Source organism: Mustela nigripes, chromosome 5 (genome assembly GCF_022355385.1).
Source record: "Mustela nigripes isolate SB6536 chromosome 5, MUSNIG.SB6536, whole genome shotgun sequence".
Classification (NCBI taxonomy): Eukaryota; Metazoa; Chordata; class Mammalia; order Carnivora; family Mustelidae; genus Mustela; species Mustela nigripes.
In genome coordinates, this window is record NC_081561.1 from 140,993,260 (window position 1) to 141,012,572 (window position 19,313).

Here is a 19,313-nt window from a genome sequence, read left to right on the forward strand (position 1 = left end):
GCTTTATTTTGTCCCCCAACAGCATCTGCCTCCATTGGTACTTGGAGTGCTCCCATTTTGTCTCCTATCCCAGATGTGACCCAGTACGTGATACTTCCCAGAGACAGACACATGCTTGTTCAGTCAATCGTGTAGAGAGAAGACGATGTTTGTACAGGAGAGAAACTGTAGATGGGGGTGCTGTTTCAGGATGAGTGGGACTGGGGGGGGGCAGAGAAAGAGGACTTCCGTTTGAGAAGTCATCATACCCTTTCCTACTAGGACCATAACCCTGGGGGAAGTGTTGATCATTTCTCCAGCCTCCTATTAATAAAGCTAGTGTCTTACAACATTGGATACTTTTCAGCATACTTTTAAAACAGAACTTCACTAGAGGGAAAGCAGGTTTACTCAGTTACATGTATTATGGGAAGAAACAAGAACCAGAGGCCAAGTTTGTGAAGCAGGTTCAGAATAAGTCCAAGAATAGAATTTAGTCCCTGGCTGCTACTCTAACACGAGCCATGTTTGGAAGTGGCTAGGGTTTGCCTTTCACCTAGAGAATAGTTTTTCTTGGTGGCCCAGGGAATTTGAGCTTAGAGGTGGGTACCTACAGCATCTTAAAGTGAAGCAAAGGAAAGTAACAACTGAGGGTCATCCACAGGCGGGGCTGAGTTGGGGGCGAACCTGGGGATGTCAGGCCCTTCCACTCTGGATGGATGGCTGTGGGGGGTGAACCCAGCATGGGTGTGAGGCCTCCAGGAACCATGATTTATTCTGGCCTGTGGGAGGGACTAACTTTTACTTTTGAAATAACGTGAAAAAATCCAGAACATGACCCATCACGGCATTTCCTTAACATCCATGAGTACTCCTCGAACTTCCAAGGCTGTATTTTCTTTATACTGGCTGTGCACTGCAGATGTAGCAGAATTCGTTATGAGCCACATCCAGCCCTGGCCTTTCTCCACATTTGGGGTCTGTTATGATAAAAACTGAATAAAGGACTCAGAGTGACTGCTATGGTTCCTCATTTCCTAAAATGTTCAGTGAAAGAACATTGGTGTTGAAAAGCAACTTTTCTTTATTCATTGGGCCAGAATTAAGAGATCATTTTCATCCCTCTTTGACCATCCTTCCACATTATATGACATTACAATAATTGGTGTTTACACATCATTAGAAACATGACACATTAACACACAAGTTAATAATCTTTTCACACATATTCTTGCCACCATAAAACAGAGCCCAGGGTACCCCCCTTGCTGCCTCCAGGGCTAGCTGTCACCATCCTTCTTCTCATTCCAGACTTCTCTGGCAAGCGGCCCTCTGACGGTCTTGTGTAGGTTCTGAGTGATCTAGAACACGGCCGTCTTCGGTGACCGCCTGGCCCAGAGTCCAGTTTGCAGTGGCAGGTCGTGTGCAGGACTGCAGCCGCGCCCAGATGGGGGTCCTGTGCGCCTGCCGCCTCTTCACTCGGCACTTTTGTCCCGGCAGATGGACCAGCAGCGTATCCCATCCCGGTGCAGAACATCAAGCCACTGCTCACCGTCAGCTTCACCTCGGGGGACATCAGCTTAATGAACAACTACGATGACTTGTCTCCTACTGTCATTCGCTCAGGGCTGAAAGGTACAGAAGGCCGCATGGGAACCCAGACCCACACTCAGCCCTGTGTGCCTTTGCCTTCCAGTGGGGGTCCTACGTCTCGTCCTTATCCATTCCCGTCCCTCTGCAGTGACCTCTCCCAGGCTTCGTGGAGTCCGTGAATGAAGGCCATTTTCTTACCTCCTCTGCCTACCTGCTAAGGCCATACCCAGGCTTATTGCAAGGAGGGATTCGTCTTTGGCTTTCTGTTCTTTCCCTGCTCTGACAAGAGTGGTCTTTCTCAGGTGTGTGGTGTTTGCCTCTGGCTGATGTTCTCTGTCTGGACAGCATCAGGCCTCAGCACCTGCAGTTCCTGAGGCGGCAGCCCATGTGCAGCACAGCTTTGCAGAGGCCGCTGTTATTTTGAGGCTTATTAAGGATCTGGTGGTTGCGTGGTAAAGTTACCTCAGCAGACTGGAGCTTCCACACTTGCCAGACTGAGACACTGATGTAAAACATCAGCCACCAAGTACTGACACTTTCCTGACAGATGTTATGAAATCTATTATCTCGTGAGAAAAATCGCTGTCTGCGGGCATTTGGTGTTTGCCAAATTTTGCAGCTTGAGAATATTTACTCATTTTGTGACCCTGATGAGTTCTTTGGGAAAACGTTTTTCTGTCTTCAGGATTAAATGGTGCAATGTAGAAATTTCTGGACTGCCTCTGGTCTCAAAATAAAGGGGCCTACTCTAATCTGAATGAGAGGTAAAGGGCAAACCAGAACCTGCAGTTCAGCTTCCTGCCGTTATTCAGAACTGGCCGTCAGACCAGAGAGACCTGTCAGGTGCTTCTTGTCTGAATTATTCATGAATCACAGGGATAGGGAGACTCAAGTCCGTATACTTAACTATTGATTGCCTGGAATGCATCATACATGTCCGTACACACCCAAGCACTTAATAATTCTATTTTAAAAGTATAGAATTTTTTAAAAGATTTTATTTATTAGAGAGAGAGAGAGAGAGAACATGAGTTGGAGGAGGGGCAGAGGGAGAGCCAAATGTGGGGCTCAATCCAAGACTTTGGGATCATGACCTGAGCCAAAGGCAGACACTTAACCAACTGAGCCACCCAGCCGCCTCAGAACTATAGAATATTTTTAGAAGTTCTGCTCCCTTTTATGGGAGCTGTTTCAAAACTGTAATTATAAGGAATTATTTACCCTATAAACTCCTGAGGGACATGAACTATGTAGAAGTCCCTCTTTATTCCACAAATGGGCTCCTTTAGAAGCTGAGTAAGTATTTTTTGCATGTGATGATGATGATCTTAAATTCCTTGCTCTTTTCTGTGTTCTTTTCTGAAAGTTGTGACCTTTGTGGAGCTAAAATGCAGGGATGGTCATCAGAAATTCTCACATATATTTTGTAATCCAAGCTCTTCTTTTCTTCATCAGAAATTCTGTTTTCAGGGGTGCCTGGGGGGCTCAGTCAGTTAAGTGTCTGCCTTCAGCTCAGGTCGTGATCTTGGGGTCCTGGGATCCAGCCCTGTGTTGGGCTCCCTGCTTCTCCATCTCCCTCTGCCCCTCTTCTCTCAAATAAATAAAATCTTGAAAAACAAACAAAAAAAGAAACTATTTTTAAACCTTTAACCAAGTTGATTAATTTCATCAGAACGTGTCTCTAATCTGGAGTCCTGACCTTTTTCCCTACTGAGTATCTGATCAGGACTGAAAATAGCATATTTACCACTCAGTTCCACTGTATTCTTTATATAGCAAATTTTTCCAATTCTTTGCTATCCTACTTGCCTTATGGAAACTTTTTTTTTCTTTCTTGGCCACATTAGTTTTCTGTCTTTCAAACTAAGTTGTATTAGAGTAGTACTTTTAACACACCCCCACCAAGTGTGCACTGGATGATTCACACATATGAGGTGGCTTATGAAGGTGACCTGGGGTGACCTTCCCAAATGTGCAAGTTTTTGACTTGAGTTTTATCCTAAAAACAGTCAAATTTAGCATTCTTTTCATTGCCTGACTAGAAATCTAAATTTAACATGAAAATATTTTCAACCTTACACTTTCATGAGTGACATGCTTTTGGCCAGTCTTCACTGTAAGAAGTTAGATGAAATTTAAGTGAGTCGATGTCATGTGATAGGGCCTGGGTATAGGCAGTTTCTCTTTGTCTTGGTTTCAGAATGTTATAAGGACTTGGTCTTACTTGTAGTATCAACAGCAGTATTTTTTTTTAACTCATTTGTTTTTTTGTTCACTACTTTGTGGGTTATGTTACTAAATACAGGGAAGAGGTAGCCAGAAAGCTGCCAAGAGGCCCCGTGGCAACTTTCTCCATCCACTGGATTCTATCCTATTATGGACAAGTCAGTTGCTTGTCATATAAAGTGGACTGAAAGGGTCTAGTCTTTGTCTGTTACTATTTCAAAAGAAATATCAGAGAACTTTTCTAGTGAATTAACATTACTCATGATATTTTCTAATGTATCACCAATGCTTTAATTTATGTCATTGCAAAATAACAGAATGGCAAATAGCTCACAGTCCCCATGACCAGCCTCTTCTCCACAACTGTCAAACTTTTCCTTGCAGATTCATAGGGTGGTGGGTAGTTTTGCTTTGCAGATATTTGCTGAGGAAATTCTGCCTTGAGGAAAAATCTGCAGAGTATCCCAACTTTGGGGACTTCTGTTTATCACATACTGAACCATAAATTAGTTCACTTTGTTGGGGATTGTTGCCCTTTGTTACTATACTCTTCCTTGACAATGTAGGGGAGGAAAGACTTTTCCCTCTAGAAATCTTGGGTTCTCTGACTGGGGCCCTAGAAGTTAGACTGACAAAAGACAGATTGACGAGAGAAAAAGAAACAAGTATATTAACACGTGCATTACATTTACCTGTGGAAGTGTTCAGAGATGAGTAACTCAAAGGGGTGGGTAGAACTTGGGCTGTTATAGCATGTTAACAAAAGAATAATGTGTTTTTTGGAGAAGTGACAAGACAAAGGGAAAGGCTTAACGTTTCTAGGGCAGCAGACTGTGGGAAGGTAAGCATATGGGAATCTGGTGGGAGAAAGGGCTCCTTCCTGAAGTTCGTCATGTAGATTCTCCTGATTCTCTCTGTGGGCTGATAAGGGTCTGGAGATGTCCTCTGTGATTAACTTCTATCCTTTATGGTCAGGGGGTGCAGTGGGAGGTGGGGCCCTCCCAAATTTATATCCTGCATTTTGGCGGATAGGGAGGACGGAGAGAACTTTCTTTGTATCTGCTGCTTCTCAGTTGCCTTTAGCTCAAAATAGTTTTTATCCCAGTGTGGCATATTTTGAAGTGTCCTTTTCTCCTACCCTTCAAGGAAAAACAGTTGAGTGATGTACTCAGAAATTCTCTGGCCTAACCAGTTCCTTTCTTGTGGTAAAGCAAGCTCTCAAAGGCACTGTTCATTTCATCCGATATGTGTCTTAAGATCAAAGAATTGAAACCCCTAGGCTTTGTTTCTTTGTTTTACAGAATTTCCTCTTTTTGTCACTTCATAGAACACACTGAGAAGGTCAAGAGGGGAGTTTTGATTTTGAGGTAGAGGGGTTTTGGTCAGCAGTCCTGTCTACACCTGTAGTTCAGGCTGGTAGACATTGTAGCCATCAGCCTGAGTACACGCTGATATTCTGTCCTTAATATGTTCACCGGAAGCACTGTTATTAAAGAAAAAAAGTACGTGTTATTTTACCATCACACAGTTTCCTACTTTGTGCATGTGCTTACCTTCTCCCTCTCAACCCAAACTCCATGTACACAAATGCAAGTACACAATGTCTAACGTTTAGTAAAATGATAAACCATCAACATGGACATCCAAGGGATGGAGGCCTCTGTGAACTTCAGACTTCTAGCCAGCAGCTCAAGTACATGTGGTGTTTGGTCAGAGCACTGTTCTTTCTCCACTAATCCTTGGCTGCCTCTTTTGGACCCAGCACTAACAGCACCTGAGGGGCTCTTGTTACTACACAAAAGCCCCGAATTTTCTCATTGCTTAATACATGTAAAATTTTGATCCTCCAGGCTTTTATCAAAAAGATCCATAAGGTTATCTGGCTAAAGTAGAACAGTGGGACTGTGTTACTTTTCGTGTGTGTGCAATGTTTGAGAGACCAAAATCCCACAAACACCTCAAAGTCATTAAGAAAGGGGCTCCTGGCTGGCTTAATGTGTCGAGGATGTGACTCTTGACTTTGGAAGTGTGAGTTTGAGCCCCATGACGTTGGGAGTAGAGATTACCTTAAAAAAAGAATCACCAAAAAATGGGTACTTTAGGAGGATGGACCTCTTTTGTGCCTTGGAACTCCCTATATCCCTAGAGATGCTGTGCTAAAAACTTCAGGAAACGTGAAAAAAAGCATTACTAAATAAAGCATTAGTTCTTTATTTCTGGCTTAAATTTTTTTCTAAGATTTTATTTATTTATATGACAGAGGGAGCACAAGCAGGAGGGGTGGCAGGCAGAGGGAGAAGCAGGCTCCCCACTGAGCAGGGAGCCCGACACGACACAGGACTTAATCCCAGGACCCTGGGATCATGACTGGAGCTGAGGGCAGACGTTTAACTGACTGAGCCACCCAGGTGCCCCATTTTTCTGGCTTATATTTTAAAACAAGTTTTTAAAGGTTTTAAAATTATAAAATTATTACCAAAAGATTGGGCGAAGGTATTTGGGTTATTTTCTAGTCTAACCTAAGATGGTTATAGCTTACAAAAACTTTCTAGGATAGGAAAGGTCTGTCCTGACCACATCTGCGTTTCTATGTTCTTATTTCTTTATCCTAGGAAAATATAGATAGTGAATAAATATGCAATTTCCCTTTCACTCTGTAGTAATTGATAAGGATTTGGAACTCCTGCCGTCGGAGTTGAGCCCCCGTGGAAGTACTCGCACACTCCTGCTTGACACTGACCGGTCTGCAGGGGTGCATCCTAGTGCCCACTCCTGAGTTCCTTGTGTCAGGGTTTTCTAAGTAAACCTATTTCCCCTGGTGACCATGTGCCCTTCGTGTGCAGCAGGACTGGCTTACGCTGCATGTCACGGGCCGCAGCCCTTGATGGTACGGTTGTGTTGTCAGCAGAACAAGAAGTGGAGTTGTTCCTGTGGAATTTGTGCTCTTTTGAAGAACGGCTTGCCTGTGGGGACCCCTGCTGTCTCCCTAGAACTTGATAACTGCACTCCGTGGGGACATGTGGACTCAGGCTTAGCGGGGACTGAGGGTGCCGGCGTAGGGGGCAGAGCCTTTGCTCTTCGAGCAGTTTCTGAGTGGACTGCATGTCTGGGCCAGGCCTGCAGGGGCAGCAGCCCACTTTTCTGTTGGGAAAAACCACAGAGTGGCAAAATTCAAAGAATCTTACTAAACTAAGTAATTAGCAAGAGGGGTGCTGCAGAGCTGTCACAGGGCTGTCACTGCCCCCTGCCTCCTGGCAGAGGAGCCTCGAGAGTGGGAGCCTGGCCTCTTCAGCTGCGCAGAGCCACGGTGCGGCTTGGTCCTGAGCCACGGCAGCCTCTGGGCCGCAGTCGTCTGTACCTGTCAGCATAAGCTGCTGCTCTCGTTGACTTCTTGGGCTGCCGAAACCTGTCCCCCGGAGAAGGTCTTTTCAGCAGAGCCCCGAGCCCCCGTGGGCTTCCCAAGCTCACTTCCTCCAGCTTCCTCCTCTCGTCATGTTTTCCATCTTCCTCACCGGGATATTTAGTTGATTCTTTGACATGACTTTTCATTTCCTGGTTTGTACTTTAACCTTCTTCGTGTCCTTTTGCAAGAAAAAGGAAACAACTCTTTATTGGTGCTTTCCCTCTGTCTGATGGCAGAGTCGTTGCGCTCCGCGGTTGTGTGCAGATGCCTTCTCGCAGCCCTCTGCTCCCTCGGCCTCGGCTCCTGCGGCGGCTCTCTGGCTGTGCAGGCTTTCGCTTCCCTGGGTCCAGAGAGCCACCTTGTGCTGGGGACCACTGTCCGGGCTTCTGAGGAAGTCAGGCAGCCCTGGTGACCTCAGAAGGTGATGTGACTAAGAGAAGGGTCATGTGTGACCTGCCGGAGGCCCGGCACTGCTGGCTTCTAGACCTGGCTCTGCCACGTGTCCTGTCACGACCGGGCTCCTGTAGGCTCCAGCCATCCTTGCTCAGAGAGGCCTCTGAGCTCTGGATTTCAGTCATCTCTGTGTGAGCCAGATGGGGTCCTCGGGTCTTGAGGGGGAAGAGCTGTGCTGTAAGTCTTATTAGTGCGAGTAGCTTGTTGGAGCGGTCAGAGTGAGTAAATTGCTCATGTTGGGATTAGACAAACCATTTCACAGCCATTTCTCAGAGGTACAGAACGGCTTATAGGTAGGCGTCACATCTCCAGGGTGAAAATTTCCAATAATTCTCCCATACAACAGAAGTGTTTATCTACTTTCTAAGCCCCCACAACATCCAATGTGGAAGATTGGGGCCTTGTAGGCAGTTAATATCCTTTATCTGAACTTTATCTGCCCATTAGTGCACAGAAATCAAATGAATATAAATCTGGACTTTGCTCTTGACCTACTTTCTGCATCTGTAAACTCTAGAGTCACTGCTGGGGTCAGGGACACAAGCCATGGATGGACAGTCCTTGGTTGGGTCATCTTACCTGTGCTCTTAGTCGTGCTGGTTTCAGGGTTCGATACTTAGTGTGCTGGCTTTGGCGGCTGTGCTCTTACCTGGCAGAGTTGTGTCTCAGAGGAGCCGCACTCCCCATCCAGGCAACAGACCCCTGTTGAAATAGAGTCTATTATCTTCAGACAGGTGGGTAGCTGTTGTCTTCATGAGAAAAAGGAGAAGAGCCACCTTGTATTTGCTCAGCAGCTTTATTTTCTAAACACTGAAAGTTCAGGGAGGGTCATGTTATCATGCTGACCATCATCTTTGTGATTTCAGAGGTGGTGGCCCAGTGGTGCACCCAGGGAGACCTCCTGGCCGTCGCTGGGATGGAACGGCAGACCCAGCTTGGTGAGCTCCCCAACGGCCCTCTTCTGAAGAGTGCCATGGTCAAGTTCTACAATGTCCGCGGGGAGCACATCTTCACTCTGGACACGCTTGTGCAAGTAAGGATGTGTGTCAGCTCTTCACTGTGTTAGTAGGCTCCCGGGCTCTGTGAGATACCGAGACTTGGTTGTGCTTACTGTAATTATCGTCAACAAATTTTAATCTCTAGTTGACCTTAATTAAATTATAAACCAGAAAAAATCAGGGAGGAACAAGTTTTTGCCTTTAACCAGAATACTTCATTACCTTCCCCACTCAACGGAGTGGACGGTGAGTGAGCAGAGTGAACTGGTGTTTATCGTGAGTCCCAGGCAGAAGTTAGGAACTTAAAGATGCGTGTGCTGCATCTTCATTGATTCGCTCTGATTTTTTTTTAAATGCCTATAATGTACTTTTATACCTGAACTAAATTATAATTAAACATTAGGTAAGAAAGCGTAAAGATCTTTAGGGGAGCATGCACAGGTAGCCCTTTCCTGTTTGGTTTTATTTCCCAGAGATCTTTAGACCAGTTCACTTCAGGTCTGGATCACTGTCATGGGGGACTAGAGTCTCAGTGGGGTGTAGTGGAGACAGGTCTGACAGGGAGTTGAGGATTGACAGGGGTGATAACACATTAGAGACTCACATCCTAACCTTATTCAGCTCTAAGAGGTAGGTATACCAGATTTGGGGAAATTTGTAATTAGATGAGAACATTCATTATTTAAATATATCTTTTTTTATTTGTGGAAAAATATACGACATAAAATTTACCATTTTAAATCATTTTTAAGTGTACATTTCAGTAGCATGAACTGTATTACATTATTATTTGATCAATCTCCAGACTTTTTTCATCTTACAGAACTGAAACTGCCAGTGCATTGTCTTGAACATAGTAGGTGCTCAGTAAATATTTGCTTGTGTGACTGATGGGCAGACAGTTGTCAACATATGCTTCTTTAAATCTCTCTGTTGATAGTTTGAACCATTAAGCTGTGTGACTTCTCAGTCAGATATCATGCTAACTTTCTGTTCCTAGCTAACTGAAAGATGAGTAGGAGAGGACGGGAATTTCTAGTTCTTCCTGAATTAATAAGGCTTCTGCATTTATTAGAATATTTGTGAATTGGAGTGCCAAAACCCACTCCAGCTAGATTCAGCATTGTCCACTCTTCTTTCTGACTCAGGGCACCCCTCCTTGCTGGCATTCTGTTCCTTCTATGAGGAATGTCCTTCCCTGCCATCTCAGCCTGGGGAAATCCATCATCCTTAATGCCAACACAGCCACATCCTTTTGTAAATCTGCCAATGATTGTGACCCCTCTTCTCTGTGAAGCATCCCCTTGGGGTGTTTGACATTTCTCATACTTACTATACGTTTCTGTCTACTTGTCTTATCTTCTCAGTCAACACCACATTTTCTTCATTTCTCTGATTGTCATTGTGCCTAGAATATGGTAGAGGCTCAGTGGCCTCAACCATTGCAGATGTTTTCATCAACTATAATGTGAAACTAACATAGGTCTTGAATTTTTCAGTTTGGACCTGAAGGATAAAAAGAGAGCTTAGCTGATCTTCCTTTGGGGAAAAATGATCACATAGTATCTCAGCATTTTAATAAATTACTCTTTTTTTTCATTTGAGGATCTGTTTGAACCATTGACAAAATTTCCTCAATAACATAAAGTTAAATAATGATGCTATTAAAAATCAAGTACAACATTAATTACAGGTAGCACCAACCTAACTTTTTCTGTAATGATTCTAAAATCACATGTTATCTGTGCTATGCTATTCAGATTGTCCAAAGGCAGGGACATTTTTATAGCAGGAAGGAAGTTGGGAAATTTATTGGGCTGTTTATAGAAAGAACTAAATACAATTTAGATTGGATAATTTATTTCTAAGTTAATTAGATTGTAGGCTATTGCGTACAAAGCCGTTGCTGGGCACTAACTTGTGGTGGCCTTGGCTTTAAAATTGATTCTCCTGATTTACTCATAACAACAAGGCTAATGGCTAAAGCTCTTACAAGAAAATATACTGCAATTTATTTTCCTTTCTACCTGTTGTAAAATTCTGCATTTTACCTCATTAGCTGTTTCTGTGACCAGCTATATGTGATTACTACTCTGACGACGGTTCTTAGAGTTAGTTCTACCCACTGACGCCATGAGCTGCAGTTATTTGGGCCTGGGGTTTTGGTTGGTTGGTTGGTTTTGTCTTAGCTTCGTGAATGTTTTTTGCCTAAGAGGCATATTGGAGGAGTCGACGTGTATTCTGTAAGGTTCAGTAGTCAATATAAGATATCTGGATAAAAAATTAAGAGAGAAGGGAGAGGGGGTAGGTGGTGTGGAAACAGAAAGTGAAATGAGAGATTGCATCTGTGGTCATCAACTCTGTACTCCAGGAGTCCCATTAGCTGAGGTCTGTGTCACCGCCTCTTCACTGAGGACTCACTGTACATGCGCTGACGAAGCTGCCGCGGGAGTGCTTTTTCCTCCGTTTGCTCTAAATAGATGAGAAGGTACTTGCTGAGCTTGTCTGCTTCAGAATGCGAGAACGGTGTGTCCTTTTAAAACTGAGAGGTGGGCGCCTAGATGCTGCGCTGGCTTTTCCCGCCGCGCCCCAGTGGCCGAATCATCAGAGCGTAACATTCAGAGCTGTCCACGGCTCCGGCCGACACAGTTGGGTGCCCCTGAACTTGGTCTGTTTTAAAAGTGAACTGTTCTGGAAGGCTTTCCTTCTTTGTACACACTTGTACAAACAGTAGACATTCCCTTTGTACACACTCGTACCAACATTAGACATCCCCTTCAAGTATTAGACGTTTGAAGTGTATTTCAACTCTAAGACAGAATCTTGCCACCTTCTTAGGGGAGCTGCAGAGCCTGGGAGGCCCAGGGGGCCCCCGACACCCAGAGGACCGGACACCTCCGTGGGCTACATCCTCTGTCCTCAGCCCAGGGCCCTCGTCGGCCAGAAACTGGGTTCAGACAGCCTCGTAGTCCTTCTTTTGGGACAGCTGGCTTTGACCCTTTTCTTGTCTGTTGTCTTTTATTTTGCTTGAGCAGCTTATCTTTAATATGGAAAGAACATACTGTTTTTTATTCCTCTTGAATTTTTAGAGGACTCCATGCAACTCACTGCGGATGCAAATATAGCAATACGGTGAGGAAACTTTGAATGTTTTAAAATAAACAAACTCCCCCATCTCGGTCAGGCCTCTGTTGAAACTCCCTCATTGGGACAGCCTTCTCTGCTCCCCTCGGTCCGAACGACGTCCTCCTTCTTTCTCAAGCCCCTTGTCCTGCCCTTCTTCACCACCTGACGTAGTCCGGTAGTCCCGGTCAGAGGGACTAAGATCCGCATCTCTCTCCCTTTCCCACCTCAGGGTGTCAATTCCGTGAAGACAGGGAATTAATTTCTCTCAGTATCGGTCCCCAACACTCAGGATGTGTCTTCCCCTTCCCCACTGTGTGCATTTCCCAGACAGTTACCTGGACGTGTGACTGGCTGAGTGTGTGGGGTACACTGTCCAGCGGCAGGAGGTGAGGCTGGGAGGGATGTGGCGTGTCTCCACGTGCCAGAGGAGCTGAAACTGGCCATTTACTGATAGATCTGTGCCCTGTAGCCGAGGAAGTCTGAGGAGCAGACTTTCCTGCTTCCTTCACATGGCTCAGCATCAGACGGAGGGACGGGAGGTCCTTGAGGGGACAACCACTCGCCAGACCTTCATACAAATAGCATCTCCCCAGCTGATTAATACCTCTCCTTGTTCCATCAGACTCATCAAAGCACTAGATTTCTTCCACACTAACGCTCCCTGAAATGTAGCTCATTTTCTTGTCCTTTTGCCTTGGATTTAGACATGCAAAGTATGTGAACTTCCCTACACAAATTAAGATTTGAATGTTACCAACTTCACAGCTCTAGCCATCAGTTCTAAAAATAGTCATTTTGTGTGATTCGAGAGAGAGAGTAAGCCCACAGATTTACAGCTGAGTTTTTCCCCTAGCAGACAGCAGCTGTTCAAACAAAAGCATTAATCTGTGGGAGCTACGTTAGTGTGCACCCTTATCTGTTCCAGGTTTACTGGAATTAAACATTCGGTACATTTCTCTCCTGCTGCAGCGAGGCCTGGCAGGCGGGCAGTTCTTAGGGAGGATGGCGCTCTGTGGGTGAGGGCTGTGGGCGGGCAGACCGTGGCTTCGTGCTCTCCCCGCATCACAGATCCTGGGGGACGGAGGGCAGAAATCATGGATTGGGAGGTAGCGGACTTGAGACACCCCACGCCTCATATCTGCAGGCATGTGCGCTTACCTCCACTTTGAATCTGGTTCATTCCAAAACAGGACATTTGTAGGGAGGGCTTTGTAGGCTTAAGTACCCATAAACAGCACAGGAAACTCAGCACCAAAAGGAAATGAGACTTTAAAAAAGTAAGATGACATATAAAAACAGTATAAAAGTATTTAGAAAGGTATAAAAGGATTTCTTGTGTGGTTTCTTATTTATTTCCAGCTCTGCTGCGTTGACATGAAGGTTGTGTAAATTTCAAGTATGCGAGTATGGATTTGATGCCTTTATGTACTGCGGTAGGATTGCATCATAAGGTTCACAAACACCTCCGTCACAACACATAATTGCCGTTTCTTTTTTTGTGGGAAAAACATTTAAGATACATTCTCTTAACAACTTTCAAATACATGGTACAGCTTTTCTGCAGGCTTACAGGATTTAAAGGTACCCTGAGGTCAGGGCCCCACTGCCGCCCTCCTCCACTCAATGGGAATTAACAGTGATCAATTTCCCCACGGCAGGGAGAAGACAGAACCTTCAGACAAGAGCATCAGCTCTCACTATCTGTAAATTCTTCTTTGCTTCTCTGATACAGCCTTAAAATTTAGTATAGAAAGGTACCAGTATTTGTTTTGCTACTTTGTCATCTTTTTTTTTTTAACATTTTATTTATTTATTTGACAGAGATCACAAGTAGGCAGAGGCAGGCAGAGAGAGAGGGAAACAGGCTTTCTGCTGAGCAGAGCCCAATATGGGACTCGATCCCAAGACCCTGAGATCATGACCTGAGCCGAAGGCGGAGGCTCAACCCACTGAGCCACCCAGGCGCCCCTGCTACTTTATCATCTTACATGGAGTATGTGCTGCAGAAATAACTTACATGAGCATGTGTTCCCCCCTTTACTAAAACAGACTGTCACTGACGTAGACAAGTAGGTGATGCTCACCCCCAACACTGGTTATCAATCCCTGGTGGTATTCTCAGTACTTGCTGGCAATCTTGCTCTGAACCCCGCAGGCTATCATGTCCTCAGGCTACTGCATACCTCCCACCCTCAGGAGGGTCCTGGGTTCTGGTTTTCACTCTTTCCAACCCTCTCCGCCCTCGCTGCGGAGAAGTCTGTTTCCTCGTGGATGCCATGCACCCAGCAGGAGCACGATCCTCCCTCCCGTTCCAGACAGGACTGTCCTCTTGCTTTCTGGTGCACCTAATAGTATTTCGGGGCTAATTTGTTTCTGCTTTTGTGCCCACGTGACCTGCAGATTCTTTTCTGCTGTAAAGAGTCGTTCTGGTCATTGTCCATTTGCTAATGACGCAGCCTGTTTCTCCTCCTGTTTGCCTCTCCTGCAGACATGTCCAGTTTGTTTCTGAATGAAAGTGCCTTGATCGAATGGACTAAGGGGGCAATTGGGGCCTCTTACTCTGCTTGTGACTGGCCGTTCAGTTGGTTCATGGGACATTCTGCCCTCTTCAGGCGGTTGTGTGGTGTCCGGACAGGAGAGGAGGGAGCCCCTGCGGAAGGAGCACAAGCAGTGGGGTTGAAGGGAAGCCGGTGAAAACTGTGGCTTCCTAAGGTGTTCGCTGTTCTTAGCCTCTCTGAGCGACAGGTTCCCGGGCTCCTGGTGAGGTCAGTGAGAATCGTGCTTCCCCATGGCAGAACTGAGAGGGTTCGGTGGGCCGCTGTAATTGGTTGTGAATGATAACTTTATGTAAGATCCTCCCAAAACATTTTAACTGTTACTATGAAAAGCAGAAGGACAGAGGGGACAGGAGGATAAATATGTGACCTGCACTTATGGGGGTTGATGACAGCAAAGGAGTGTTCCGTGTATTTTGTGTGTGTTATCTGCCTTGTCTCCAGTCATGAGTATGGCTTACTCTGGGGGATCTGCCCCACTGGTGGGACCCTCTTGTAAGGAGGCCCATCTGGAGGCCCACACACTTGAGTTCCCGCTCCGTGGTCCTCCTCCGAGAGGTCGTGCCCGGGTCCCAACCCGCACTGCCGGGGCTCACAGAGATGGAAAGACAAGATGGAGTATCTTCAGCCTGGCATTTGTTTCGAAGTTGAAACCAGGATTAGCTGACCCTGGAGGCTATTTTAAGCAAGTGTCTTCATCTGTTCCTTTTATCTTGTTGTTTGTTACTAAAGTGCTATGAAAATTCTGCTCCTGTCACTCCTATAATTGATTCGACACCCCACTTCTGATCTTTGCAGCCCATTAAGACCTCCCTAAATTAGAGCCCCATCCAGCTGGACCGGAAGGAACCAGTTCTGCGGCTTCCCTGTCACATCCCTCTGCCTCCTCCTGTCTTCCTTGGTGTGGATCTCTCTTAGCCAGCGCCCCCAAGCCTTGGTGTCTTGTCCGGGCAGCTAGTTTCTGACTTGCCTATTTAGATTTGGCCTGCCTTTTCAAGGCAGTGGTGGCACAGCCCCCTTGAGCAGTCCCCACAGGAGCTTTATGTCCCCTCACCACTGTCCTCTTCCTGGAGAGCTTTCTGCTTTCTTCCTCTGTCCATAGCTAAGGGGTGGCCAAGGAGGACTGCAGTGCAGTGTCTGTGGGCTGTAGCCTATGGTAGACCTCAGAAGTACCTTTGATATCTTCCCTTCCCTTTTATGCCCACAGCTCCCATTCTACTCCTGAGAACATGGGAGACATCCCAGGGCTGTAGAGTAGTCCCTAGGTCACACGGCATGTGACTCCAGACCAGTGTCGATGTCACTCTAAAATGCAACTTGTTACGACTGAAGGGACCGGCTGTCTGGTCTACCTCCACACCTCCACACCACCTCCCCAAGCCACAGGAACAGCCACTGGTTTCTCGGGGATCCAGATAGCCAGAGCTCAGTAAGGGGTGTGGATTACTGTACCCCAGGCTAAAAGCGTTTTCCAGTAGAAACATCATCATACAGAGCTAAGTTAGGGTTTATGGCACCAGATCAAATGAGATAATACACATTTAAAAAACTATACAAAACCATTCCCGTGCTTTGCATTCTGGCCTGAGCATCTGTTTCCCAATGAAAATATTGAATTTCTGTGATGTAGTATTTCATGGTGTGTTATACTTTTTAAAACCAATATTCTCGGAAACTATTAGGTCACTTTGTTTTGCTTGACACACGCATGCATGATCTGTGCTTTACCACAAGAGTAGAGCCTAAGTGTCCCCTCCCTCACTTCCCGGCAGCGCCCCATCGTCTCCATCTGCTGGGGACACCGGGACTCACGGCTGCTGATGGCTTCGGGGCCAGCCCTGTACGTGGTGCGCGTGGAGCACCGTGTGTCCAGCCTGCAGCTGCTGTGCCAGGAGGCCATCGCCAGCGCCCTGCGGGAAGACAAGGACGTCAGCAAGCTCACCCTGCCCCCTCGCCTCTGCTCCTACCTCTCCACCGCCTTCACCCCCACCATCAAGGTAAGACCTCTCCACCCTCTCCCTGCTGGCTCCCCTGCCCAGACAGCTGGCCCGAGGAGGGCAGGGTCCGAGAAGGCCAACAGGCATCCCAGAGCAGGCGAGCAGAAGTCGTGTCTGCTCCTCGACGGGAGGATTCTGCCGATGACCGCCTCGGAGTGCTGTCTGTCCCTGGCCCCACTGTCGTGCCAGAGACTCGCCTTGTGTGAGGGGCCTGAGCTTCCTATTGGCAAAGGCAGTGGGAGAGGCTGATTCCTGAAGAGCGTTCTGCCGTGTTCAACCCTCACTGCCGGGCAGATGCTTCAGAAGAGTGGGAAACCTGTTCCTAGAAGTTGGAGTAGCATGCTCCACTGCTAGTTCTGGGAGCAGTCAGACTGAACCGTCCTGGGGTGTCCCCCACCCTGCACTCGCTGTCACTTGGCCTTTATGTGGACTGTGGCTCGACACTTGTCCGGTTTTGGTGAGGCTCTTCACGTGCAGTCAGGTGTCCGCCCCCCCCCCCAACCCCGGGGCCTCCGCACCTTACATTCTTGCCTGTGCTCTCTGTTTTGTGTTCTGTCTCTGCTTCCCCGTGTCAGGTACACTTGTTCAAGGTGACTTTTTTTCTTAAAACATCAGTTTAGAATCTTGTGATCTTTTTCAAGCTGCTTTACCGTCTTGGTTGTGTACAGGGATTCTCCGCCCTGGCAACATATTAAAACCCATGGGGAGTTTTTAGAAAATACACAGAGACTCTGATTTCATTGTTAGAGGTGGGATCGTAGCTAGGTATTTTTTTAAAGGTCCCACAGGATTCTTCCATGCACCCCGAGTTGAGAACCTCTGTCCAACATCACGTTGTTAAGCCTCCCTGAACTAGCAGCCAGTGCTCTGTTGTAGTTCTCGGTGACATCTGTACTCCTTTCTGTCCATGTCCTGCCTCTAGCCCCCAATTCCGGATCCCAACAACATGCGAGACTTTGTCAGCTACCCCTCCGCCGGCAACGAGCGCCTGCACTGTACCATGAAGCGCACGGAGGACGACCCGGAGGTGGGCGGTCCGTGCTACACCCTCTACCTGGAGTACCTGGGCGGGCTCGTGCCCATCCTCAAGGGGCGGCGCGTCAGTAAGCTGCGGCCAGAGTTCGTCATCATGGACCCCCGGACGGATGGCAAATCAGGTGGGCTCCACGCCAGAGACACTGAGACCTCATTCTCAAGGGAGGTTGAGGAATAGGTTTCCTGACAGCCCATGCGAGGACAATGCCACGTATGAAACGTGAGCCTGTGTTGTGGCTAGCGTGGAAGGTCCTCGAAGACACCCCGCTTCCAACATTGTATTGAAGTTAATGATTCTTAAAATGTCCTTTCTGATGGGTTTTTGTTTGTTTGTTTGTTTGTTTCTGATGGGTTTTTAACAGCCATCTGCAAGGCTTTGTGGGGCTGGGCGGTGGATAGAGCAAATGTCAGCTCTCTGTCGGGGGAAGCGGGCGTGGGCTTTCTGGGAATGGTAGAGTCTTCTTTCAGTTACTTATCAGGTGTCATCAAGGGCCTTACTGCACTGTTGAGACCAGCTGAAAACCACAGTGAGGTGCATCTCTGCCCTCCCAGAGTGAGGGATAGAATTAAAATTCTCAGAGCTTCAGCCTACTCCTCAGCCTCCTGCTAGAATCTTACTTCTGTTCCTCCCTAATCCACCGTGAGTTGCTTTTTAGCTGATTACCAAGGAAAATTCCTTGCTCATCCATAAAGATCTGGCATGATGACTCAATCTGCCCTTCTAAGAACTCTTTCCCACACCGGTCTTCGTTACTCACCTGACCTCAGGGTGCGCGCTTCTCGCTCGCCTCTGCCATCCAAGACCGGGAGCCTCCTGAGCAAAGGGACTTGGCTCTTTGTCTTTGCCCCTTGGTGCTTGCCCAGTCTCCTAAGCCAGGGACTGCTGAGGCCCCCATGCCCCTCCTCCGAATGACCGGTATGTTTTTTTATAGTCGAGAACATACATGAGAGCGTGTTTTGTTAAGTAAAAACCCACCAATTTTTAAGAGGAGTCTTTGTCAGAGCTTATTACTGTGAGTGGAACTGTGTCCCCCAGACATTGGCGCATCAAAGCTCTCACCTCCCGTGTTACCGCATTTGGAGATCAGGCTTTTAGGGAGTGATTCAGGTGAAATGAGGCTGTCCAGGTAGAGTCCTGACTTGACAGTAGGATTGGTGGCCTTGCCAGAAAAGCGGGAGGGCTCTGTCTCTGCATACCCACTAAGGCGAGGGCCCGGGAGCACCCAGGGAGAGGGGTCGACTGCTGGCCAGGAAGAGAGTCATCGCCAGAACCTGATCCCGGACTCCAGCCTCCAGGGCTGAAAGGGAAGTTTCTGTTGCTCAGAAGCCACCCAGTCTGTGGCATTTTGTTAGAGCCGCCCAGCTGGATTAAGACATGAGTCAAAGACAGAAGCAAATGGTGTGACCTAGAGCAGTTGTGAATTCCTGGGTTAGCAGACTGGCCGGGAGCTGAGCGGACAGCACAGTACTGAGTTTCCTCAGGCTGTGAGCTGGCTCTGGGCTCACAAGCCCACAGAAGCTTTCTGTGCGTTCACACAGCTGGCGTGATTCATGGCCAAGCCTCGTTGCCCCACGTGACTCCTCAGTTACGTGATGTAAAGTGCCGCTCAGGGCATGTGAATTAAACCTTCTTACTTGATCGAACGCAGGTGCTCATCACCCCAGCTTACTGTCCTCATGGGTCGCGCCTCCTGATAAGGAAGTTGTTTAAGAAGAGGGTGATGTGGGCCTCAGCTGGCCTGCTTCCCAGGAGCTTCTCGGCCTCCAGGGCCCTCAGACAGGTCCCTGTTCACAGATGTCCCCTCCATATGTTCAGAAACACTAGAGTTTACCTTAGCAAATTCCTCCTTTCAAACATAAACATCTCTTTTGAATGATAAAGTCACTTAAATTCCATAAATGGTTTCATTGCAGTTGAACAGTTCAGCTTTTTTATAAATTGGCAAGG

At 47.1% G+C, this 19,313-nt stretch overlaps 1 protein-coding gene across 3 annotated transcripts in view; it reads left to right on the top strand.

Annotated features, from left to right (window-relative positions):
• Nucleotides 1–19,313, top strand: part of TULP4 (TUB like protein 4) — a 224,868-nt gene that overhangs the window by 187,886 nt on the left and 17,669 nt on the right. For all 3 annotated transcript variants that reach the window (XM_059401351.1, XM_059401352.1, XM_059401353.1), the window contains exons 6-9: nucleotides 1,480–1,614; nucleotides 8,521–8,687; nucleotides 16,106–16,330; nucleotides 17,253–17,487. In XM_059401351.1, coding sequence (XP_059257334.1) covers nucleotides 1,480–1,614; nucleotides 8,521–8,687; nucleotides 16,106–16,330; nucleotides 17,253–17,487 — 762 coding nt within the window. The remainder of the gene's footprint in view (nucleotides 1–1,479; nucleotides 1,615–8,520; nucleotides 8,688–16,105; nucleotides 16,331–17,252; nucleotides 17,488–19,313) is intronic.